At 38.5% G+C, this 27,554-nt stretch overlaps 1 protein-coding gene across 1 annotated transcript in view; it reads left to right on the top strand.

The window, feature by feature from the left end:
• LOC124622200 (coatomer subunit beta) overlaps nt 1-27,554 on the top strand; it is a 110,629-nt gene that overhangs the window by 68,985 nt on the left and 14,090 nt on the right. Inside the window, exons 12-17 of the mRNA XM_047147850.1 lie at nt 16,749-16,951; nt 20,376-20,545; nt 21,200-21,494; nt 21,603-21,764; nt 21,909-22,054; nt 23,267-23,356. Of these exons, the coding sequence (XP_047003806.1) occupies nt 16,749-16,951; nt 20,376-20,545; nt 21,200-21,494; nt 21,603-21,764; nt 21,909-22,054; nt 23,267-23,356 (1,066 nt within the window). The remainder of the gene's footprint in view (nt 1-16,748; nt 16,952-20,375; nt 20,546-21,199; nt 21,495-21,602; nt 21,765-21,908; nt 22,055-23,266; nt 23,357-27,554) is intronic.

Genomic DNA, 27,554 nt, shown 5'->3' with positions numbered 1-27,554 from the left:
ACTATCCAGTGCATTCTCTCCTGTACTCTTACATCTTTATCTGCTGCCAGGACATTTCTTACTGCATCTCTTCTTGATTTATTAATGATGATTTGGGAAAACAGATATACTTTTATATTCTTGCAATTAGAGTGCTTAGTTGCTGTAAAACCTTGGTGTGATCATTATCATCATTAACTGTTCATAAAAAAACCTTTCCATGTAAATGCAATTTGAAAGGCAAAAACTGCATTTTCCAAGAAAAACAAAATGGCCATTCTCACATAAAACTTTGGGGTAAACTCTAGTGCCCGATTCCACTCGTCAGCGTTGAGGAATGACGTCATACTAGAGGCACGGATGCTGCAGATGATATTTGTAAACAAAGGAATGTAGCATACAATGAAATTAACAATCACAATTCATGTGATTATTAACTTAGCCACAAATTATGTCGAAATGAATTGGAGTTCGCAGAAATAAATAAGAACATAGCAAAATAGAAGTATATATGTGTGAAATAAATTACTGTCTTAATTTATGTGAGTAAGGGTACCTCGGAGAAGCTTTACATTCCATAAGAATATAGTACATGGTGAAGTAGTAATATTATAAAATAAGGTTAATAATTGGAGTCATACCACACAATATCCACCAGTACATCAACGCAATACAACTACATCCAAACGTATATATACAACTACAGAAATCTGTAATTGTTGATACATGTTCAATTACCCAAAAGTTCCTAAATGCAGTGTAACATATACCATAAAGTTAAAAGGAAGTCACGCTTGATCAAGGTCCGTGTCACTTTCCATTTTTAACCAGACATAACGTCTGAGAAAGGAAAGAAATAATAATAATTGAATCTATGGAGGCTATCGCGGGAAAGTGAGGGGTTTGGGCAGGGAGAAACTAAAATTTAAAACAACAGTGGGGAAAAAGAAACAAATTGTAACCTATATAAAACAGTAGAATGAAACATGGAAAAACCAACACAGAAATCCTTAAAAAAAGCCAGTACACAAATAACGAGAATTCACTAGAAAGTAACTAATATTGGAGTTGGTAACTAGACTTGACCTACATATACGTTAATTCTATTTAGCAATTGCACTATTAATTACTTTTTAACAGCAATTCAGGAAGCAACTGCAAATGCAGAAATCCTATTACATTTCAGTGCACATACTGCAAAAATGATCTAAATAATGAACCATGCTATCGTTGGAATCAGTAACTAGAATTGACCTGTACATGTTGTCAATTCTAGTTGCCAATTCCAGCCGTTCAATGGTTCATAATTTTGGACATGTCTGCAGTACGTGTGTAGGATTGCTAGAGTTCTTATTGATCTGTGAACTCCTGCGAAAAAGTAACAAGTATTGTAGGAACCGACTCCAAGATATTTTTTCTTTTTCTTGGTAGTGAAGAGAATAATACTAAACATAGAAATCCTGTAACACTGTAGTGCACACACTTGTTCCAAAAATGGTCTAAGTAATGAACTGTGGAATGGTTGGAATTGATAACTAGAACTAACTGATATAGCTTGTTCTAGTTACCAATTCCAGTATTTGTTTCTTTGTCACAGAGTTCAAAGAGCAATTATAAATACAGAAATCCTATTATTAGTCCAAACACCTGCTGAAAAAATGATCTAAATAATGAACCATGGTTGAAATTGGTATTTAGGACTGACCTATATAACTTAATTGTAGTTACCGATTGCAGTCTTTGTTATTTTTTTGTGAATTTTCGTTATTTGTGTACAGGCTTTTCTAACTATTTATTTCATTTTACCATTTTAGTTTCTGCTTGCCAAAACCCACCACTTTACCGCGATAGCCCCGTTAGATTCAATAGTCATCATTAAAACGCTATTTCGTAATATTACATCTTCACCATGTGCTATACTCTGATGTATTTAAAAATTGTCTGTAATTTTCTCACTCACATAAATTGCAATGATATTTACTTCAGATGTGTATATTTCTATTTTTCTATTCTTATTTATTTTCATTACCTCCAAATCTTTTCGATATAATTTGTGGCTAAGTAACTAATCACATGAGCTGTGATTTTAATTGTATTGCGTAGACCATATATAACAATGGTCTATGTTTTATTGTATGTTACATTCATTTGTTTAAGAATATGATCAGTTGCTTTCAAACATCGCTTCTATGTCGCGTCTTTTGCCTTACATATGAAGTCGTTGCTGAAAGCTGATGGGTGGAATCTTACACTAGAACTGACCCAAACTTTGAGTTCAAGATATTTGCAGAGTGCAAAATTGTGTACTGTAGTCTCATTGAAATTACTTTCTGATAGATACTGTATACCCTGAACCTTAGTTCCTGCATTGCTCTCATTGTTATACATGAACTGTCCGCTGTTGCCAGTGCACCGTTATAAAATGTAATATATCTAAAAATAAAGATGCTGTAACTTACCAAACGAAAGCGTTGGTATGTTGATAGGAGACAATAAAAAACACACAAACACACACACAAATTTTAAGCTTTCGCAACCCACAATTGCTTCATCAGGAAAGAGGGAAGGAGAGGGAAAGACGAAAGGATGTGGGCTTTAAGAGAGAGGGTAAGGAGTCATTCCAATCCCGGGAGCGGAAAGACTTACCTTAGGGGGAAAAAGGGACAGGTATGCACTCACACTCGCGCGCACACACACACACACACACACACACGCACGCACGCACGCACGCACGCACACACGCACACACGCACACACACATCCCATATATATGTGTGTGTGTGTGTGTCTACATCTACATCTACATTTATACTCCGCAAGCCACCCAACGGTGTGTGGCGGAGGGCACTTTACGTGCCACTGTCATTACCTCCCTTTTCTGTTCCAGTCGCGTTTGGTTCGCGGGAAGAACGACTGTCTGAAATTCTCCGTGTGCGCTCAAATCTCTCTAATTTTACATTCATGATCTCCTCGGGAGGTATAAGTAGGGGGAAGCAATATATTCGATACCTCATCCAGAAACGCAACCTCTCGAAACCTGGACAGCAAGCTACACCGCGATGCAGAGCGCCTCTCTTGCAGAGTCTGCCACTTGAGTTTGCTTAACATCTCCGTAACTCTATCACGGTTACCAAATAACCCTGTGACGAAACGCGCCGCTCTTCTTTGAATCTTCTCTATCTCCTCCGTCAACCCGATCTGGTACAGATCCCACACTGTTGAGCAATACTCAAGTATAGGTCGAACGAGTGTTTTGTAAACCACCTCCTTTGTTGATGGACTACATTTTCTAAGGACTCTCCCAATGAATCTCAACCTGGTACCCGCCTTACCAACAATTAATTTTATATGATCATTCCACTTCAAATCGTTCCGCATGCATACTCCCAGATATTTTACAGAAGTAACTGCTACCAGTGTTTGTTCCGCTATCATATAATCATACAATAAAGGGTCCTTCTTTCTATGTATTCGCAATACATTACGTTTGTCTATGTTAAGGGTCAGTTGCCACTCCCTGCACCAAGTGCCTATCCGCTGCAGATCTTCCTGCATTTCGCTACAATTTTCTAATGCTGCAACTTCTCTGTATACTACAGCATCATCTGCAAAAAGCCGCATGGAACTTCCGACACTATCTACTAGGTCATTTATATATATTGTGAAAAGCAATGGTCCCATAACACTCCCCTGTGGCACGCCAGAGGTTACTTTAACGTCTGTGGACGTCTCTCCATTGATAACAACATGCTGTGTTCTGTTTGCTAAAAACTCTTCAATCCAGCCACACAGCTGGTCTGATATTCCGTAGGCTCTTACTTTGTTTATCAGGTGACAGTGCGGAACTGTATCGAATGCCTTCCGGAAGTCAAGGAAAATAGCATCTACCTGGGAGCCTGTATCTAATATTTTCTGGGTCTCATGAACAAATAAAGCGAGTTGGGTCTCACACGATCGCTGTTTCCGGAATCCATGTTGATTCCTACAGAGTAGATTCTGGGTTTCCAAAAACGACGTGTCTGTGTCTGTGTGTGTGTGTGTGTGTGTGTGTGTGTGTGTGTGTGTGTGTGCATGCGAGTGCATACCTGCCCCTTTTTCCCCCTAAGGTAAGTATTTCCGCTCCCAGGATTGGAATAACTCCTTACCCTCTCCCTTAAAGCCCACATCCTTTCGTCTTTCCCTTTCCTTCCCTCTATCCTGATGAAGCAACCGTGGGTTGCGAAAGCTTGAAATTTGTGTGTGTGTTTGTGTGTTTTTTATTGTCTCCTATCAACATACCAACGCTTTCGTTTGGTAAGTTACAACATCTTTATTTTTAAATATATTTTTCCCACATGGAATGTTTCCTTCTATTATATTCTTATCGTTATAAAATGTAATTCGCTTACAGTTTGCAATTAATATGCTGTTTACACACAACCCATTATCAAGCTTTGCCAGGACTCCAGACAACTTGTCACCAACCTCAATGGAGGAAAAAATGTGCTCTGCATATTCTGACATTTGCTAAGGAACAGAGACATGATTTGACAGGAATAATCACAAGCAATGTAGGATGACATATATAATAGAGGTGGTGTGGTATAATTATAATGAAAAATGGTACAGATTTCACCACATGGAAAAGCAAGATAACAGACGTAAAAAAACTTTCATGTTTGCACTGTTCACATTCCCAACATAAAGGTTGATATCTGACCCTCAGTAAGGAATATGCCACTCTTTGGCCCTAATGCACATTTTGCAAAATGGTTCAAATGGCTCTGAGCACTGTGGGACTCAACTTCTGAGGTCATTAGTCCCCACATTTTGCACCTGTTGTTCATACTGGCTGCCAAATTTTTGAGGAGTCTTTGCGGGATATTGTCCCACTGCTGTTTCAAGCTGGTGTTCATTTCTTGCATGGCTATGGGAGGGTTCAGTGAGAAAGACATCTGCCAAGAACATCCCAGGCATGCTCTATAGGGTTCAGGTCCAGAGAGTAAATAGGCCATTCCATAAGTTCAGTATCTTCACTTTCTAGTGTGTCCGACACCTCAGCGTTACTATGGGGGCGGTCATTGTCATTCATAAACAGAAAGTCGGGACCTACTGCACCCCTAAACAAATGGACATGATCCAGAATAATCTCCCTGCAATAGCACTGTGCTGTAACAGTACCTCACACAAAAATATGCAGCCGTGTTTGACCGTTGTGCATAATGCCTGCCCACACCGTGTAATGCATAGGCCATGCTGATGACATTCATGAGCCGTCTGCGGTGTGTAATGTCCTCCGCCCCCACCCCCTGCTCCCTCTCCCTCTCCGTCTCCGTCTCCCTCTCCCCCTCCCCCTCCCCCTCCCCATCCCCCTCCCCCTCCCCCTCCTCCTCCCCCTCCCCTTTCTCCGTCAATTCTGTGGAGGACCTCCTCGTTCCTTATCTTTTCAGTCCACCTAATATCCACCATTCTTATGTAGCATCAGATTTCAGATGCTTTAATTATCTCGTGTTCTGGTTTTCCCACAATCCATGATACCCTACCATACAATGCTGTGATCCAAATGTACATTCTTAGAAATTTCTTCCTCAGATTAAGGCCTGTGTTTGATACCGGCAGACTTTCTTTCCCTTTGCTGACCTGCTTGTTTTGTCTGTCTTGGTTCACCCGTGTTAGGTTATTTCCTTCCCAAGGCAGCAGGCTTCCTTAATTTCATCTACTTTGTCATCATCAGTTTCAACAAGTTCCTTGCCATTCACATTTCTTCTGTTTCTCGTGGCTCTTGTTGTTTTTCTAGTTTACTGTCAGTGCATATTCTGTACTCATTTTACTGTTCATTACATTCAACAGATCCTGTAATTCATCTTCACTTTCACTGATAATGGCAATGGCATCATCAAATATTATCATTGACATTCTTTCACCTTGAATTTTAATCCCACTCTTGAACCTTTTATTTCTGTTGTTGCTTCTTCGATGTTGAGGCTGAATAGTAGGGATGAAAAACTGCATCCCTGTATTACACCCTTTTTAAATCTCAGCAGTTTGTTCTTGGTCTTCCAGTCTTATCATAGTTATTATACATATTGTATATTACCCATCTTATCTTAAAGCTTACTTCTGTTAGCTCAGAGTTTCGAACATCTCACACCATTTTATACTAAACACATTTTCTAAGTCAACAAATCCAATGAGTGTGTCTTGATTTGTCTGTAGTCTTGCTTGCATTGTCCAGCACAATGTCAGAACTGGCTCTCTGTTGCCACCACCTTTCTTAAAGCCTACTGATCATTATCTAACAGAGCCTCAATTTTCTTTTCCATTCTTCTGTATATTGTTTTTATCGGCAGCTTGGATGCATGCTCTGAAAAGCTGTTAGTGCGATAGTTCTCACACTTATCTGCTCTTGCTTTGGAATTGTGTGGGTGATATTTTTCTGAAAGTCTGATGGTTCGTTGCCAGTCTCATGAGTTCTACACACCAACTTGAATACTCATTTGGTTGCCACTTCCCCCAAGGATTTTAGAAATTTCAATGGAATATTATCTATCTCTTCTGCTTTATTTGATCTCAAGTCTCCCAGAATTCTTTTAAATTCTGATTCTAATATTGGATCTCCTGTGTCTTTGATATCACTCCACTTTTTTCTTGTCATGTCATTAAACGGTTCCTCCCCCTGATAGAGGTCTCTAGTGTATTCTTTTCACCTACCCACTTTCACCTCTGCATTTATCAGCGTAATTCCCATTGCATTCTTAATGTCAGCACCAGTGCTTTTAATTTCACTGGAAGTTTTTTTTTTTTTTCGTGTCTTGGCTGCCCTGCATTTCCTTTTTCTTTCACTCCAAAGGGATTTATATTTCTGTGTTTCTGTCTTTCCATGAACATTTTTGTACTTCCTTCTTTTGTCAATGAATTGAAGTAATTCTTTTGGTACACAAGGTTTTGTAGTAGTTACCTTCCTTTGCCTGTTTTTGTGTGTCCAACGTCTGCGATTGCCCTTTTTAGAGTTGTCCATTTCTCCTGTGGTATTCCTTAATTCATTGGACAACAAACTAGAGGCAACTGGCATATTCTGTGACCTGTCAAAGGTGTTTGACTGTGTGAATCACAGCATTCTTTTAAGTAAATTAAAATGTTATGGCGTCACTGGTAGTGCTGCAAAGTGGGTTCAATCATATCTTACTAATAGAAAACAAAGGGTGTCATTACATAACACTTCAGCAGTAGGCAATCAGGCATCATCTGACTGGGAAGAAATTACATGTGGTGTTCCCCAAGGTTCCATACTAGGTCCACTACTGTTTCTTGTGTATATTAATGACCTATCATCTGTTATATTACCAGACGCCAAGTTTGTCTTATTTGCAGATGATACAAACATTGCAATAAATAGTAAATCAAATATAAATTTAGAAAGGGCAGCTAATCAAATTTTTACTGACATTAGTAAGTGGTTCATAGCCAATTCACTGTCGTTAAACTTTGAAAAGACCCCCTATATGCAGTTCAGAACTTCCAAGAGATTTCCTTCTGGGGTGTGTGTATAAAATATGATGACATGGAAATAGGAGAAGTTGAGAGTGTAAAATTCTTGGGATTACAACTTGATAATAAATTCAGTTGGGAGCAACATACTAATGAACTGATAAAGCGCCTAAACAAGTCTGTGTTTGCAATGCGAATGATGTCAGACATAGGAGATATAAATATAAAAAAACTGGCATATTTTGCTTATTTTCACTCCATTATGTCATATGGTATCATATTTTGGGGTAACTCCACAAACAGAGAAAAAATTTTTAGAGTACAGAAGTGTATAATAAGAGTAATGGGTAGTGTAAATCCAAGAACATCATGTCGAAACCTATTCAAAGAATTGGGCATATTAACCACAGCTTCTCGGTATATTTATTCGTTAATGAAGTTTGTTGTAAATAATACATCTCTTTTTCCAACTAACTGCTTAGTACACAGTATCAATACTAGGAATAAGAACAATATACATAGAGGTTTAAAATCACTTACTCTTGCCCAGAAAGGAGTCCAGTATTCAGCAAATCATATTTTCAATAAGTTACCAGCAACCATTAAGAGTTTAGTTTCAGACAAGGCACAATTTAAACATAATTTAAAAGAATTTTTGGTGGCCAACTCCTTCTACTCCATCCATGAGTTTCTCAACAAGTGCAGTAGACCTATCTATCTATCTATATCCGAATCCCGCTCCAGCTACTGCCGGGTCTGGGTGCTAACGAGTCCTCTCTATTTGGCTCGGTCCTCCCACCACTTTTCTTCCTCCACTTGCTGCCAGGTCACACCTCTCCTTTCAACAGATATTCTCACTCCCATTTTCCACTGTGTTCTTGGGCGCCCTCTAGGTCTTTTCCCATCCATCTTTAGTTCTTCCATAATTTTGGGGAGTCTCTGCCCATGCATCCTCTTAACATGCCCATACCATCTTAATCCCTTTCTTTCTATTTCTTTTCTCATACTTTCTTGTTTGAGGTCCTTTCTAATATCTACATTCCTTACTCTGTCCATTCTTGTTTTTCCCTTAACTGCTCTGAGAAATTTCATTTCCCCTGCTTGCAGTCTGCTCCAGTCCCTTTCTTTCATTGCCCATGTTTCTCCACCATAGGTGACAATAGGGAAGTAATAATTCTTATACATCAGTAGTTTTGCTCTTTCTGAAACTTCATTATTCCAAATCAGATGTTTTATTGTTTGGTAGAAATTGCCTCCCTTCTGTAACCTCCTATTAATTTCGTTAGTTGTTCTTCCATCCCTAGATATTTCACTCCCTAAATAAGTGAAACTTTCTACCACTTTGAGGGGTTCTCCATTCAAGGTAAAATTTCCATTGATTCCTTTCTCTCTTCCAAATACCATTACTTCACTCTTATCTTTATTTATTTTTAATCCATACCTTTTCATTATTTCCTTCCACGCATCAAGCTGTAACTGTACATCTACCTCTTTATCACCCCATATTACCATATCATCTGCAAAAATCATGTTTTTGTCTTTTTCTTTTACTATATCTTTAACTGCCCTATTCATTCCCTCCATCACAACATTAAAAAGTGCAGGAGATAGAATACTTCCTTGCTTAAGTCCTTGTCTTATTTCGAAGTATTCAGAGTTCCCCAATGCTGTTCTAATTCTACAATTGTGGCCTCTGTACATTGTCTTTATAACATTAATGTATCCATCTTCTATATCTATCTTCTTCAGTTCTTCCCAGAGTCTTTCCCTGTCAACTGAGTCATATGCCTTTTCTATGTCTACAAAAACCATTATCACCCTTTTGTTATACTCCCAACTTTTTTCCATCAGTTGACGGATAGAAAATATCAGGTCGATTGTGCTCCTTCCTTTCCTAAACCCATGCTGTTCTTCACTCAGCTCCTTTTCTATCTTTTCACTTATTCGGTTTAGTAAAATTCTTTCAAAAATCTTGGCTGTATGACTCATGAGGGTTATTCCTCTGTAGTTTTTACAAAGTCTTTTATTGCCTTTCTTGAAGATGGGAACAATGTCTCCTGTTCTCCAGTCGTCAAGTATTTTACTATTTCTCCACACGCTTGATAGTACTCTATACAGCCATTCCCACTGGACCTGCTGCTCTTATCATGTCCACTGATACTTCATCAGGTCCTGGGGCTTTCCCCCCATTCATCTTCTTCACAGCTTTTTCCATTTCTTCCTGTGTAATTTGTCCTAATTCTGCTTCCCAACTTCTCTCAATTTCTCCATTATTTGTTGTTTCCTCATGTACCTGCTCCTCGGCGTTTAACAGCTTCTTAAAATGTTCTTTCCAGAGATCTTTTATATTCCCTGGATCTTCAATAATGGTACCGTCCTCTGTTTCCATCTTTACTGGTACTTCAGAAGCCTTCCTTTTATTTTTCATCATTTTATAGAACATTTTCTTATTGCTCTTCACATCTTCAAGTTTTTCAAACTCTTCCCATGCCTTTTTCTTTCCTGTTTCCACTATTTCTTTGCACTTCTTCTTTTCCTCTATATATCTTTTATGGTCTTCGTCTTTTTTAGTTTTCCACCATTTTCTCCATGCTCCATTTTTTCTTCTAACTGCTTGGATTGTGGTATCATCCCACCAACTTGTCTGTCTTATTTTTTCCTTTCCAGATGTTCTGCCACATACTTTTTGTGCTGCTTCGACTAAAGTGTCTTTGAATAAACTCCATTCTTTTTCTACATCACAGAAAACTTCTTTTGGAAATTTTTGTGTTATTAATTCTCTGTACTTCTCAGCACATTCACTCTCCTTCAATTTCCAATCCCGTATCCTCATCACTTTCTTCTGTTTTCTATTTTTCACACACTGATTCATTTTCCATTGTCCCACCAGTAATCTATGGTCTCCATCTGCACTCACACATGGAATTACCTTCACATTTGTTACTTTCTCTCCCCATTCCCTATCTACTAAAATATAATCAATTACACTCTTCGTTCTTCCATCCCAACTGTATCTGGTGATAACGTGACTTTCTCTCTTCATAAACCAGCTGTTTGCTATTTTCATTCCATTCCTCTGACACAAATCCAGGAGTCTTTCCCCTTCTTCATTTCTGCCTCCGTATCCAAAACATCCCAATACCTGCTCAAATCCCTTTCTGTCTTTGCCTACCTGTGCATTAAAATCTCCCATCACTATATTAGCACTCTCTATATGGTTTTCTAACACATTTTCAAAGTCCATCTTCTCTTCTTCGCTACATCCCACTTGAAGTGCATAAATCTGGATTACTTTTAGTGTTTCTTTTTGGAATCTCAGGTTTAAGATTATGATCCTGTCTGATATATATCTCACATTTTCAATACAGCTTTGTACATTCTTATTCACCATCACTGCCACACTATTTCTTCCAGACCTGTTATTCCCACTCCAGTACAGTTTTCCTCCTCCTCTCAAATTCTTCTCATCTTTTCCCTTCCACTTTGTTTCGCTTAATCCCAATATATCCAACTTCCTCTCTGTCAGTACATCTGTCATTTCTTCCATTTTTCCATTGAGGGTTAATATATTAAGGGTGCCAATATTTAGGTTATTTTTTAGTCCTGTTGGTTTCATCTTCTTGTACTGATGAATATCATCAGGTCTCCCATCATTTGCACCAGTACTTGAAGAAGCAGTGGGGTCAAATCCTGAGTGGTTCGTTCCGAGGCTCGTCTGTGTTTTGAAAGCAATATATGAAGACTTTCCTACTGGCTTGCTAGGCCTAATGCAAGGAAGGATTTTCTGTTGGGGTTGTCTCCCTTAGCCTTTGGAGTTTCTCCTCCACCACAAGGCAGTGGTTCCCTTCTCATTTAATCCCCAGAAAGGAGGGTTGCCAGCTACGCCGTTCCGAAGTCTTTCTTCTCCGCCGTCGCTGCCATTAAGGTCTTCACCCATAACCCTGGGCATGGGTTTCGTGTTATACCCCACGGGATTGGGTCCCTGCATGAACTCGGCCATCCTAGCACTCCGGCCTACTGAAGTGTAGGATGCCCACCCCCGCGAAGTGGACGCGCCAGACAGGAATTACCCCATTGGAGGAATAGGGAAGGGCACCCTACCTCCCTGGAGCCAGGTTAATGATTGTGTATGGTGCCACAATCATAGGGCAGTAGACCATTTTAATGAAAATTTATTATACTTTAATTTTTGACAATACTTGTTTGTAACAGCCAAGTAACTTACTGTGTGAATGATGGATGTGGGGAAAGCAGATGTAAGTCTTAAGTCTGTAAATAGTGGAAGTTTAATTTTGAATCTTGTACATAATCTGACTGTCCTTAAGTGAGGATCACCGAAATGAATAATTTACTTTCATTTTTGACAATACTTGGTTGTAATAGCCAAGAAACTAGCAAATGTCTGAATTATGGATTTAATGAAAGCAGATGTAAGTATTAAACTTGTAAATATTAGAAGCTTAAATTTAATTCATGCACATAATTTTACTGTTTATTCACTGAGGATCATTAAAATTAATGAAACTCAAGTTTTTCTAATTGCATTTTAGTAATGTGTTTATCTGATATGTTCCACACCCAGGAGGATTCCCTCTTTTATGGATCTATGAATGAATAATTAATTAATCTATTCTAATCGCACTGTCCGCATATTTAGCAAATGTCAAACGCATCTCACCATTCCTCAGTAATTCAGTATTTTTCATAGTCATTAAATATTCAGTTACTTCCATAACTTGAGATTGCTGAGAGAGGCACTGAAAGAAAAATGTAGTACCCTCTAATGGAGAGGTGAAAAACATGATACCCATGTTGCTGCACCCCCCAGCTTTATAATTTGTTTGGCTTATTGTATTTATGTTATTGTTTTTTAATTTAACCAAACATGTAACTCACGCTAACTCATGGAGTGACCTTGCGGCTTAGCACTTTCTTCTACCAACCCTTTCTGCCACCAACCCTTTCTGCCACCAGCCCATACAGCAGAAAAAAGATATTAACTGAACTGAACATTGTTAGCACCATGCCCTATTATAATTTTCCCTGACAGCTCATTTGGACATGTGAGCTCTGGCTGTGCATTTCTTTGCTGTATTCAGGTGCAAACTAACTCCCTCATGTGATGGGAAATATCACGAACTAGTTGCAACTCTTTTGTAGTGTCCATTTCAGTACAAGGCATAAATTAACTCCAAAACCTATAACCATGTGTGAGATTCATGGTCTGGTATTTGGGCCAGATGTGATTATTATGAGCCTGACCTGTGGTACGACAGTAGTGACTTGAGATATGCCCCACCACACACAGCACAAGCCAGTCTTGTGATAGATTTTACTATCTCACTGTATAACACTCAATTACATGTTATTATTGGTCACATTTGCATGTTCTTTAATCTTTAAGATTTATCTCCGGAAAATGTTTTCAAAACTTAAATGTTGTGAATATAAAATGAGCATTACATTGATACTTCTGCTACCAACAGTGACAGTAGTGACTTCACACACCCTGTGTGACAAAAATGCAACCATTTAGTTGTTGAGGATGATACTGCTGACAAAGATTCTCAAGACTCAACTTTTGGAGCCCTGGATTTGGAAAGAAACATGTAGTCCAAAAATCTGGAACTATACAATGACCCCTGGCATAGAAGAGGCAACCTTACATCTGGTAGGAGTAAATAAAAGAGAACGAGATATATTTGATATAATATTTGATAACATGTTCTGTGAGAACATTATAAGCAAGACTAACCAGTGCACAGAACAAATATGAACCAACCCAAAGAAAATACAAAGAATCAGTAACAATTGGTTTCCTGTTGAGTGAAATGAAATTGAAAGATATTTTTCATTGTTCATAATAATGTTGCAAAGGAATAAAACCAAGAATTCAGCTGAACTGATAATAGAGGGCTGTTACGGAAATGCCAATGTTTAGAAAAACAGTGCCGTTAAAAAGATATTTGCAAAGTACAAGATGTTTGCACTTCACAAATAATGATCTGGTTGCTAATACAGGCAAATTGAGCGAAATAGGACCTGTGACCAAGTATTTTAATCAAAAATTTAAAGTAACATATACAGCGAAACAGGATATTACAGCAAAACAGGATATTACTATTGATGAATATCTCATGAAATCTCGTGAAATCCATCAAAAAGGACACAGTTTGGTATTAAGTTTTACAAATTATGTGAGTCAGATTCAGTTTATTGCTATGGCTTTAAAATATATACAGGCCATAAAAAGATAAATTCTGATGGTAGTGCCTCTGAAAGTGTTGTCAAAGAGCCATCACAGTCGATGTTACACAGAGGACACACTTTGTACCTAGATAATTAGTACTTTTCACCAAAACTATTTAAGATGCTATTGCACAGTTATGAAACAAGTGTGAAATGTAAATGCGAATAGAAAGAATATGCCAAAAGATTTCTGTAAAGTAAAATTAAAAGGGGGGATACAGAATGAGGAGCTGTAATCGAATAATTCCTGTAAAATGGAAAGATAACCAAGATGTTCAAATTATTATGACAAAAGATGAAACAGTAGGGATCATTACACAAGGGTCTAATTGTACTTTGAAATCGGGTTGTGTTGTTGAGTACAGTAAGGGAATGATTGGAACTGATCAACAAGACCAAATACTAACAAGCTTCCCAATCAAGAGAAGACATGTGAAAGGACACTGAAAAATTATCTTTCTGTTCAATATTGATCTACTCAGTTCATGCATTTTACACAACAAAATAAATGACATGAAAATTCAGAGTTACATTGATTATGAGACTGAAATAGCCGAATCATTACTGAAGCATATGCTAAAACCTGTTGGAACTTAAATCATAGGTTAAGGGGTTAAGGGAGAATTTCCCTTGGTATAGCAGTTAAGTTCTAGATCCTAATCCAACATGGTACTGTGGATTTTAGGAAAAAATGAATTTCTCTTCTTTCTCTAGCATGTATTCAGGTGTGATTAAGCCATGGTGGCCTGAGATTTCTGGAGGATTTCAGGATGAAGTCAGTGTTTGAATGATTAGTAGTATATTTAGCTGACAGACTGTGTACAACTTATTTTGAAAAGATGGGGAGGATCAAAATTTAGGGAAGAATATGGGGTCTCGATGACCTCCATGCAGTTTCCTGACAGAGTTGTTGGAAAAGTAAATATTTTATGTGCATAGTGAGTCCAGGCAATGACGATGAAAGTGATGAATCTCAATGGATTGGTAGTGACCTAAGACATCAAAAAGCCTTTCCTGGTTTGTCATGAAGATGTTTGTAAAGAAAGTGTTTTTTTTTAGGTCCTCAACTATTTTACTAAGTTAGTCATTAAAAATATAATTTAGGTCCAGTTTAAAGTTTTCTTTTTATTGTTTGGCTTGTTATTTGTTTCATGTTTACAACACTTCAAATGCCTTTCATTTTGTTGTTAGATTCCTTTACTAATTTATTATTGTATAATAATATCTTTGCTTGTTGTATTTTTGTAGACTCTGCAGTAAGATGTACAGTACATTCTGAACGTATTGTCTACTCCATAGTGTTTTTATATCATTTTTGATGTTGACCAATGATTTTATTTTTTCTCTTAGAATGAAGGTTAATTTTTATGTGCATAAAAAATGTGCACTTGCTATTATCTATCATTCTAAATATATCTTTTTATGATGTTTTTATTTTTCATTTCTTTAGTAAATTTTACCCCCCCCCCCCCCCCCCCCCCCCCACCCACACACACACACACACACACACACACACACACACACACACACACAGTTTCCCTTATTACTTATAATTTTTCCTATCAGTCTTCTGTGAAATATGTCATTTAATACCAATCTTGGTGCAATGAATATGTTCGTCAATCAAATCATGTTTCTAGTTTTACTGACAACCACCTCCTCATTGTGCAACAATTGATATGGGTTTGTCCCAGCATAAACAAAAATTACCTTGTAGTATGAGTGATAACCTCTCCTCCCCTCACCCCCCCCCCCCCCCCCCCTCCGTTTTCCCCTTCTGTACTAGCAACTGATACGCAGTATAACTTTTAACATACATTGTGTACATTCCTTACACACAGAAATAAAATAGGCTATTTAATTTTTTTGTCGAGACTGTAGTTGCGCTGTACTTACCTGTTTATGTTATCTTGTACATTGTGAAAGCATGATCAGTCATTGAATGTCACCATGTCCATGATGGCATTATACCTAGTTTGAGTTTTTTTTTTAGTGGAAATGAAATTTATAATAAAACATTCAATTTTATCGTTTAACTTTTCTACAAATTTTATCACTGAACATTATTTATCAAACAAAGAAAAAGTCTTCAGTTTAATATATATATATATATATATATATATATATATTCCATCATGGTTGAACTGATAATAATCACTTACAAGTTGTTGAGTAAATATGCACAAAATGTATTTGAACAAATCAGAAATTTAAACCTGGAAACGCCGCGCGGGATTAGCCGAGCAGTCGTAGGCGCTCCAATCATGGACTGTGTGGCTGGTCCCGGGGGAGGTTCGAGTCCTCCCTCGGGCATGGGTGTGTGTGTTTGTCCTTAGGATAATTTAGGTTAAGTAGTGTGTAAGCTTAGGGACTGATGACCTTAGCAGTTAAGTCCCATAAGATTTCACACACATTTGAACATTTTTAAACCTGGAAACCTCAGGGGATTCTCTTAATAGAATAAACTGGGCACCCTGAATCAGTTTATCAACTCCACCTCCCCTCCCCTATACCATTTCAAAATCAACTCTCTCTCTCTCTCTCTCTCTCTCTCCCTCCCTCCCTCCCTCCCTCCCTCCCTCCCTCCCTCCCTCCCTCCCTCCCTCTCTCTCTCTCTCCCCCCCCCTCTCCCTCTCTCTCTCTCTCTCCCCCCCTCTCCCTCTCTCTCCCTCCCCCCTCTTCTCTGCCCCTCCCATCCCTCCAACTCATCTCATCCCCCTTAACTGCCCCTCTCCCCTATCCATCCTCATTACCCCAGCCTCCAATCGTTAAGCCTACCATTTTTTATTGTTAATGTAGCAATTTTTCACTTCATTGGCTTCCCATTGTAACCCAGATGAGCAGCTGCTTTATCTATAATGAATACAGGGTCAGTGAGATAAATTGTAATCTCCCTTTCTTTCCATTATGTACACTTGGAAATTATCAAAGAGACATTTTTGTAACTATTATTTTTATACTTTAATAACATAAAATGGCTATAATAATCCACATAAAGTTATATGCTTTAATAAATGTGCCTTCATTACAAAGAAAGCAATTTCTCTCATTAGCGTGGCAAAGAAAGGTGAAGCAAGACCTCCCCTTCGTCAGTATTTAATGGAAGGTGACTTCTTTATTGGAGCAGCTTTGGGAACAACCTTAGCGAAACTAGCACTGCGTTATTGCACAGCTGTACCAGATATCCGTCGACAAAACAGGTTTACTGCAGAAGCCATGCTTATTATGGCTTCTGTGTTGCATCTTGGAAAATCTGGTGAGTAGACCATGACAATAAGCAGTACTAAAATGGGCCCTTTCCTTTTCCTGAACCTGTGTTCTTTTCCAGTTGACTGTTGCAAATACTTTATTATAAAAATAAAAATGATCTGTAGGAAATAATACATTTTTACCATTCTTGATTCAACTAAATATGGTACCTTTTTGTGCTACTAATTTTATACAAGTGTTCACACAAGCAAGCACGTGGTAGTGCAAAGAAAACAGAGAACTTGACTAGAAATGGTGACATGTTGTCGCTGTTCTTTTCCTTCGTTGGGCTCCCAAGTAGTTGATGGAATGGTTCAAGCCGGCCGGAGTGGCCGAGCGGTTCTAGGTGCTACAGTCTGGAACTGCGCGGCCGCTATGGTCGCAGGCTTGAACCCTCCCTCGGGCATGGGTGTGTGTGATGCCCTTAGGTTAGTTAGGTTTAAGTAGTTCTGAGTTCTAGGGGACTGATGACCTCAGAAGTTAAGTCCCATAGTGCTCAGAGCCATTTTTGAATGGTTCAATCAGAACTAACTGAACAGCTTCATTGGCATCAGTTGTAAGGCACCTAGAAGCTCAGCAGGTAACAGTGGTGTGTGCAACCTGATAGTGCCTCATCAGAGACCCTTGAGAAGATGACAGTGTAAGCAGTTCATTAGTTCTGCAGTAGGTGGCTTCACTTCCATGGCAGACAGAAATGCAGCGACCATCTGCCCAAATATGCTAGCAACTTCTTGGTTGGTATTAGCCTGACACCTGCAGGGTAGGTGAAATATATGATTTGTGGTATTGTGCTATAGGGGTTGTAGAAGCGGGTTCTGCCATGCCATAAGCTAATGTGAGATGTGAAGTTGGTGGCAATGCCAATCCCAATGCTGGAAGAAATTATGAACAATGTGGGTAGCAAATTCACAAGGGTACAATTGGCTGAGGTGGCAGTAAATATCCCCTACTGGAATTTGTATAACGCCTGTAGTGACACACTGCCACCTATTGATAGAGCTGGGAACTGAGAGGAGCCAGTTGCTGTTGCTGCAGATTAAGACCAAGTCATGTGGCTGGGAAGTTTGTTGGAGCAGTGATTGCAGTTGCTCATCATCTGGCGGTGGAGTAGCATCCTCAGCTTGTGCCAATGAAGGCAAGTATTTCCCATCCATATTTGTCAAGCATTGTTCTCACAAATAGGACAATACGCAGTTTTGCATTATCATGCAACATGAGGGCACTAGCTGCAAGTGTGTCAGGCTTCCTTTGACAAATTTTCAGGTGCAAAACATTTTGCAGAAACAGCTTGTATTCTGCGTCTGTTGGACACTTCATTTGTAGCTATGACTCCACTCATGTCATACGCAAAAATCATCATTTTTGATTGTTGGCGGCAGCATTTTGTTAGGTATGGAGGGTTGGAACTTTCCCATTGTGACAACTGAGACTTCAGTTCTGGTTCGGAATCTGGTATCCATGTTTCAAGCGCAACAATCCTTTTCAGAAACTGTTCCTGTTTGATAACTCATCACATACTATTAGAATAATGATAGCAGTTGGATTTTCCGTCTTCAATTGGTGCAGCTAGGGCAAGGGAATATCTATAACTGTGTCATTAACGAAGAGTACGGACTAATTATACTGGTAATTGCAATTCACTTTTGGTCTATTTGTTTCTGTAGTTGATCCTACGATCAAGAAAAACTTGAGAACAACACTCGATTATTAAATACTCCACACTGTACAAGAAGTTACTGCCTCCTAGTAACACTATCCTCCACAAATCTACACAAATAGCTAACACTCAACCACCTGAGAGTGTGCTTATCCCAAATTCTCCAAACTGTAAGCAACACCCAAATCCTTTGGCATGTGCCACAAACTATCACAGGCAATAAAACTGGACCTTGTTAGACTTTCATTTGCAGTCGTATCTATGACACTTAAATACCAATCTTCAAACTAACACAATGTACCAGAAATACTACACTATGCCCATCATTCAAAGATTGCTTGACCGCAGGTCAAGTACAAAACAAAATTACAAGGAGCTACTTTCAGATAAAATTCATCAAACAGTTCCACTGATTGTGCCCTAGTATCATTACTGTATTATCTAATCTAAGTCCACTCATTACAAGCTGCTGAAACCCTTCTAACAAAAATGCATAGAAAATCTCTAATTGTATTGATAATCGATATCGAATTCTCCTAGCAAAGTATCAACAGCGGCACACACATACACACACTGTGACCTCAATTGCCTGAGATTTCAGTAATGTGTGTTTGAGTTGGGTTTGCATGAATGTGTCTGTGTGTGTTTGCCCCCTAATTCTGACGAAGGCCTTACCGGCCAAAAGCTATTGTTTGTGGCAGTCTTTTTGTTGTGCCTATCTGCGACTCAGCATCTCTGCTATATGGTGAGTAGCAACTTTCCTTTTCACAGTATTGTCTTTCAACAAAACTGTAGATGAACCCTAAATCTAGACAAACATAGGGCACTACCGTTATTCTTTAAAAAACAATATATAATTTCTTGTGGCTGTCGTTTTGTTGTGTAGCAGCCAGCTCACCCAGAATGATCTCCGGCACACGTTGCTGCTGTCTGCCACCGTCGCGTAGATGGTCTTTGCCACTTCTGCGTGAACACTTGTACAGCTGGTTACAATACTGGTTTTTCTAGAATATACACACACACATACTGACTTTTTAGTTACAAGAAATAACGTATTTTTACATCCTTTATCTGCTTTATGACATTTTGCTGCTGTCGTAGTGGTTTGAGATGATCACATTATTTACGTAACGACACAAAACTGTTCAAAATTAATTTTGACATGTTACAATGCACCGTAACTGTCATGCATACGCAGTGTGCAGGACTTTTGAAATGACCCTTGTATCAGGCAAAGAAAATTACAAGATTGAAATGCTCAGTCCTGTCTAAGGCTTTGTCACCAATGTGTATTACAATGTCACTGTCAAGTTTCCCTGTCAGTCACTGGCAGATTATTCAAAGGTCTGCTAGGTTCCATTAATCAAAGATTTATGTAATGTCATAGCTTATTGTCTGCATCTGTGTGGTTATGTGTGGATTCTACAGTCAAGTTAATAAATAATTTGTGTTGACCTAATAAAATTAAAGTTGATTCACAAAGAATCACAATTGTGATAAAGAATCTTGTATTAGCAGAAGAGTTAAAAGTTTGTACTACTGCAGTGTTCTGATAATTTTCCTAATCGTCGTCTTTCCAGTAATCTCTAAATATCACACAAAGCTGACACACATCTTAGACTGTCAGTCTGTAGAGATTTTGTTTGAAAAACAGCCAATACAACATGGATTTCCATATTGTATGATTACAAATAATAATGAACAAATTAACTCTGTGATGATTTTGCTAACCTGTCAAAGCACATAACTAAATTCATTTTGAATGTACTTTCAGGTCTTCCTTCTAAAGCCATGACCAATGATGATGCGGATCGATTGTTTTTGTGTCTGAAAGTGCTGTCTGACAAATCTCCTGTCATTGTAGGCATATTTAATGAACACTGCCGCAAAGCTTTATCAAACATGCTTGCTGCAAAAGCTGAAGAAGAAGCATCTACACAAAAGGTATGTGTAATGTCAGAAGCAGGAAAGTGAAAAATATGAAACCTGAAACAGATTATGTTCAGAGAAGAAAATGCTTCCTACTTGCAAAGTAAATACGACACTGGTAGTAAATACTTCAGTTTCTCTAACTGTTTGGACTAATTTGTCATATGTGTGTCATTTTTTGCTCTAATTTTTGATGCTCTCTTACATGAGCTGCTTTCTTTGTGAATGAAGGGAGTTCTCTGTGAATAAACTAATATATATAATTACAAGAACCTCATTTATACACCCTATGCCATGAATCGATACTGTGAGTGTTCATATTGCTGATTATGTATATTTACTCTTGGTGAGTAACAAAATCATCACAAATAATCATTAGCACACTGGACTCACATTCGGGAGGATGACTGTTCAATCCTACGTCCGACCATCCTGATTTAGGTTTTCTGTGATTTCCCTAAAATCGCTCCAGGCAAATGCTGGGACGGTTCCTTTGTAAGGGCACAACCAACTTCCTTCCCTGTCCTTCCTAATTCAATGAGACCGATGACCTTGCTGTTTGGTCTCTTCCCCCAAAACAACTCAACCCCAACAAATAATGATTTGGTAATTATTAAGTCATACAAATCATTCTGTTCTCAGATTAATCCTAATCTCACTCTTATACAGGCAAAGGAAAAGCCAGGCTCTAAAGTGCAGGCAGACGATCCAATCTCGTTTGTACAATTGTCAGCTCATCGTGGAGATTTGGGAGGAGCAGAAAATGTGTTTGAGTTGAGCCTGACACAGGCTGTGGCAGGTGGCCCCTCTGGTTCTCGCAGCAGCCCAGAGACCCTAGCCATCAGCAGCAGGCTCAGTAAAGTCACTCAGCTCACAGGGTTTTCTGACCCTGTCTATGCGGAGGCATATGTCCATGTCAACCAGTACGACATTGTGCTTGATGTGCTTATTGTAAACCAGACAGGTTTGTTTGTATGTCATATCTTAATACCAGGCAAAAATACATACATTAATTTTTGTCAGTTGAATATTGGGGTCACCAGTTTCTAATAAATGTTTATATACATTACAGATGATACTTTACAAAACTGTACTCTTGAACTTGCAACAATGGGTGATTTGAAGCTTGTCGAGAAACCACAGCCTGTGGTTCTTGCACCTCATGACTTCTGCAACATAAAAGCTAATGTTAAGGTTGCTTCAACCGAAAATGGAATAATTTTTGGTAACATAGGTATGTATGCATTTTGCAAATGTTCTGTAGTTTTGTGAATAGAATAGAATATGAGCCCAGTTTTTAACCAGTTTGCAAATTTCAAATAACTCCACTCTGGAGCCAAAGTTTTTCTAATATGTTATTAGTGATTGTTATTTTCAGTGTACGATGTGAGTGGAGCTGCTTCTGATCGCAATGTTGTTGTACTTAATGATATTCATATTGATATCATGGATTACATAGTTCCTGCCACTTGCAATGACACTGAATTCCGTCAGATGTGGGCAGAATTTGAGTGGGAAAATAAGGTACGTGTGAGATTGATGTTATGGCATTACTTAAGTTGATATTGCATTATGTTTCCTTCTCTGTCACCTTTCACATGCAATACAAAGTATTATGTTATGGCAGGAAGTAAAATTAACACAATAAATTTCTAATAGAATTTCAGAATATTACCCAGTATTTTAAAGGTAGTGGCATTATTAGAAATGTAGGTGATAGGAGGGTGGAGATGCACAAGCGCTCTCATTATCGCTACTACTGTACAGACAGTTACTCTGAGATTTATGTCTACTGATAACTTTATAATGTCGTCCAGTTTCTGAAAGCAGTCTGTTTTGAACTTATTAAACTTCATAGACGAATGGAGATTTTGTTTGGTAGTGCTAGTTTCTCAAAACTAAACTGCTGGGATATAGTAGGGCATTTTCAATTGATCTGCCTTCACCATTTGATGCTCCAAACAGTAGTTTCTAGAAAGCATTCCAGCACCTGAAACCACACTAAGTTAAAGTGAGCTTGAAATACCACATTATTCACGCTGCATTGAAATTTAATAGTGTAAGGCCAAGTGGGTGCTACATTTGCCGATTCTTAAGTTGAAAGAGTGGCATGCATAAACTTGTGAAGCAATTTTATGACATTTTGCATCAGACTTAATTGCTTCCTTGCAAGATGTACTACTTGTGATGAAACTTGGGATCACTTAAACTGACAGTGGCAAGTCATTTTACCAAAACCAACCATTTTCAGAAATGCTATGCAGGTTCTCTTGAGGGGTATCAAGGCATTATCATGAAGCTCTGTCACTACATCGTATTTTAAGTTCAGATTTTCTAAAAAATATTTTCCCTGTTATAACATCAGAGCAGTGTAGATTGTATCATTGTGGAATTTTACAATTAATGACTGCATAATTGCCAGGGATCAGTTGAAGCCATTAAAGACTTTTGCCTTGAATGTCTTACTCATTCACATCTAGTTATACAAATGTTCAATAGGACCTACTCTGGTGAAGACATGTACTACGTTGTGTCGTGGTTGTTTATAGAGCAGTTTGCATGCCTCTAATGGTAAGGAGACTTCTTTGAGAAATGTTAGCACTTAGTATTGCATTGATGCAATTAGTAATATTTTTTTAAAGAAAAAGAGATTGCGTTAGATTTGTGATTAAATATCTTTCTATGTCAGCAAAATTAAGTCATTTCAACTTAAAATTCTTCCTCTTTGTTCATCAGGTATCTGTGAATACAAACTTAACAGATCTTCATGAATACCTGCACCATTTGATAAGCAGCACAAATATGAAGTGTTTGACACCAGAGAAGGTGGGTTCAGTTCTGTTTCCCTTTCTTATTTTTAATAAGATTTTACAGGTAAACTGCATCTGCCAAATGTGTGTGTGTGTGTGTGTGTGTGTGTGTGTGTGTGTGTGTGTGTGTGTGTGTGTGTGTGTGTGTGTGTTTTTGTGTTTGTTTAAGAACATGACATGTTTCAATGTTGGGTTTGTTTTGAAAACTGATTGCACCACACCATTGTCTGCACATAAACCACGGCATTTTATGCACAGTACTTCACATTAATGATGCACACCAATATGAAATGTCATAAATTTTTATTTGTGGGACAACAATAACTGTTCCGCTACATATTCATGGTAAACAAATCTGCCACAGTTGTAAAATGCTTTTATTGACTCAAGTTTTACATGACAGAAGCCACTATACACTACCATAGTTTTGGGGTGATTTCGTGTATCTGAAATCTAAAGTAAAACAATAATTGTAACCTACTTCTTTAAAGAATTAAAAAAGTTTTAAAAATTAAAATTCAGGAGGTTGGATGAAATGATTTTTTTTAATTATGGCTGCAAAGAACCCCAACTTGCAAGTGCAGCATGGGAAAATGTCTCTTGTTTCAAAATTGCCACCAGGAATGCATACAGTCTACTAGAAGAAAGCCACCATATGACATTATGACATTAGGTGGAAGTCATAGGCTTGACCAAAGTTAATGACCCTGTGCTGCAAACAGTAAATCACCTATAAACATGATACGGTGAACCACGAGAAAACAGTGGTAACGTTCATGGCCAACATTTACCAAATGCCTGTGTGACCCATATGCCTGCAGCAATGGGGACTGAGCAGTAATGCTGCAGGCTGTTTAGGCTGTTTTCATGGTAAACACCTTGAAGGGGGCACATAACGTGGCGCAAAAAGAAACTATAGTACAAGTACGTATGAATGCCGAATAAAGAATACTGAAGAAATATAGGTAAGAACTGAAGGTAATGGCAGTTCACTATGAGAGATGTTAGCCTTAACAAGCAAATAAGAAAAGCAGCAAGACTAATAACAGAAGTAGTGCAAGCAAGCAACAGATACATGACACAGAATACATAAATAATAGTGTAATTCGAAGTGCGAAATGCATAAAAAATGCCAAAATCTGCATCTAATAGCAGAAAAGCCAAATGTGACAAATGATAAAGTTGTGAACCTGTGAATTTAAAAGGTAAAATGTATAAGAAATTTTAAAAAAATAAACAGTTGAAAAAACTGAAAACAGTTGCAAACTGAAATGTTTTATAGCAGTTCCGTCTGATGTTATTGCAATAAAAAAGATTCAGGGCACTGATTAAGGGGTCATGTCAGGGTTAAGAAGTAACAGCAGAGAAACCAATAAGCTACACCCAGAACTGACAATTGAAAGCATTGTGCAAAGCTATACAGGGGATTTTTCTGCTTGAACCCGACTTTTTTGTTGAGAGCAGTGTCAGAATTGTTCAGTCTACATTTGAAAATATCTCTCTATTCCAATATGTTTAAAGTCAAGCCCTTGCAATAGGCGTGAAGTATAGAAATGTTCTCATTAATATTCCCTGGTTTGTGATTATTTAATGGTAAGTGCTTAGACATAATTGATTTTGGCTTATTAACGTTACAGTGCTCCTTAACTATGTCTTGCAGGAAGGGCATTCCCTGTCAAGTGAAGTTTACTGGTATCAAACATAGGCCATAATTTGAGGAAGAAATTTCTGAGAGTGTACATTTGGAGCACAGCGTTGTATGAATGTATGAAGTGAAACATGGACTGTGGGAAAACTGGAAAAGAAGAGAAACAAACATTCGACATGTGGCAAGGAAAGGGATATATGGAAAACACTGACAAGAAGAAGGCACAGGATGGTGGGACATCTGTTAAGACATCACGGTATAATGTCCATGGTAGTAGAGGAGTTGTAGAAGGTAAAAAACTATAAAGGAAGACAGATCCTGGAAGACATCCAGCAAATAATTGAGAAAATAGGTTGCAAGTTCTACTCTGAGATATAGAGGTTGGCACAGGAGAGGGATTTGTGGCAGGATGTGTCACGCCCATCAGAAGACTAAATGTGTCACGCCCATCAGAAGACTAAATGTGTCACGCCCATCAGAAGGCTAAATGTGTCACGCCCATCAGGGGGGGGGGGGGGAAACCGTTAAAATTCTCCCTAAACCTGCACGTTCAGCAGTGGCACTCCATTGGCCACTTCATCACACTTTGAGGGAAAATATTTTAATGAACACCCCCAGTGCAAACTTAAAATGGTGCTATATAGGATGTATATCGGTGACATAAGTGTCATTTATGGTGAGGACAGGGACCAGCTTTTAGATTTGTGTAAGACCCTGATTAACCAAGCACCTATCACCAAATTTACTGCAGAGTTCCCACGATATGTTGCTTTACCGTATTTGAATTTGATACTTACTGTGCATAGTGACGGGGTTGGGTTTGTATTTACCAAAAACTAATCACCATTGATACACTGATACATAGTTCTTCTATGCATGCTAGAGTCCATAAATGCACGGCCTTTACATAAAGTTCCACGTCAATAGAATAACTTTAATAAGCAATGGGGTCCCAGTAAAGTGCTTAACTTATGCTAAAAGGTATCCTACCAAGATTTTGGAAGAAATAAACAATTTGCAAAAAAAGAGAAGAAATAATGGGTTTTTAGGCAGCACAGTCATTGTACAGGATACGGGAGAGAAATATCTTGAGACTCCCTACTGTAGTATGGGGCTAAGAAATGAAAGAGGAAGCCGCTTGGTAGAATTTTGCACAGAGCATAACTTTATCATAGCCAACACTTGGTTCAAGAATCATGAAAGAAGGTTGTATACATGGAAGAACCCTGGAGATACTAGAAGGTTTCAGATAGATTATATAATGGTAAGACAGAGATTTAGGAACCAGATTTTAAATTGTAAGACATTTCCAGGGGCAGACGTGGACTCTGCCCACAATCTATTGGTTATGAACTATAGATTAAATTGAAGAAACAACAAAAAGGTGGGAATTTAAGGAGATGGGACCTGGATAAACTGACAGAACCAGAGGTTGTACAGAGTTTCAGGGAGAGCATAAGGGAACAATTGACAGGAATGGGGGAAAGAAATACAGTAGAAGGAGAATGGGTAGCTTTGAGGAATGAAATAGTGAAGGCAGCAGAGGATCAAGTAGGTAAGAAGACGAGGGCTAGTAGAAATCCTTGGGTAACAGAAGAGATACTGAATGTAATTGATGAAAGGAGAAAATACAAAAATGCAGTAAGTGAAGCAGGCAAAAAGGAATACAAACATCTCAAAAATGAGATTGACAGGAAGTGCAAAATGGCTAAGCAGGGATGGCTAGAGGATAAATTTAAGGATGTAGAGGCTTATCTCACTAGGGGTAAGATAGATACTGCCTACAGGAAGATTAAAGAGACCTTTGGAGAGAAGAGAACGACTTGTATGAATATCAAGTGCTCAGATGGAAACCCAGTTCTAAGCAAAGAAGGGAAAGCGGAAAGGTGGAAGGAGTATATAGAGGGTCTATACATGGGCGATGTACTTGAGGACAATATTATGAAAATGGAAGAGGATGTAGATGAAGATGAAATGGGAGATATGATACTGCGTGAAGAGTTTGACAGAGCACTGAAAGACCTGAGTCGAAACAAGGCCCCCGGAGTAGACAACATTCCATTGGAACTACTGACGGCCTTGGGAGAGCCAGTCCTGACAAAACTCTACCATCTGGTGAGCAAGAAGTATGAGACAGGCGAAATTCCCTCAGACTTCGGGAGGAATATAATAATTCCAATCCCAAAGAAAGCAGGTGTTGACAGATGTGAAAATTACAGAACTAACAGTTTAATAAGTCACAGCTGCAAAATACTAACACGAATTATTTACAGATGACTGGAAAAACTGGTGGAAGCCGACCTCAGGGAAGATCAGTTTGGATTCCGTAGAAATGTTGGAACACGTGAGGCAATACTGACCCTACGACTTATCGTAGAAGAAAGATTAAGGAAAGGCAAACCTACGTTTCTAGCATTTGTAGATTTAGTGAAAGCTTTTGACAATGTTGACTGGAATACTCTCAAATTCTGAAGGTGGTAGGGGTAAAATACAGGGAGCGAAAGGCTATTTACAATTTGTACAGAAACCAGATGGTAGTTATAAAGAGTCGAGGGGCATGAAAGGG

This window comes from Schistocerca americana, chromosome 7, assembly GCF_021461395.2.
Source record: "Schistocerca americana isolate TAMUIC-IGC-003095 chromosome 7, iqSchAmer2.1, whole genome shotgun sequence".
Lineage (NCBI taxonomy): Eukaryota > Metazoa > Arthropoda > Insecta > Orthoptera > Acrididae > Schistocerca > Schistocerca americana.
Note: the sequence above shows the minus strand (reverse complement) of the source record. Positions and strands in the feature narration are given on the sequence as shown.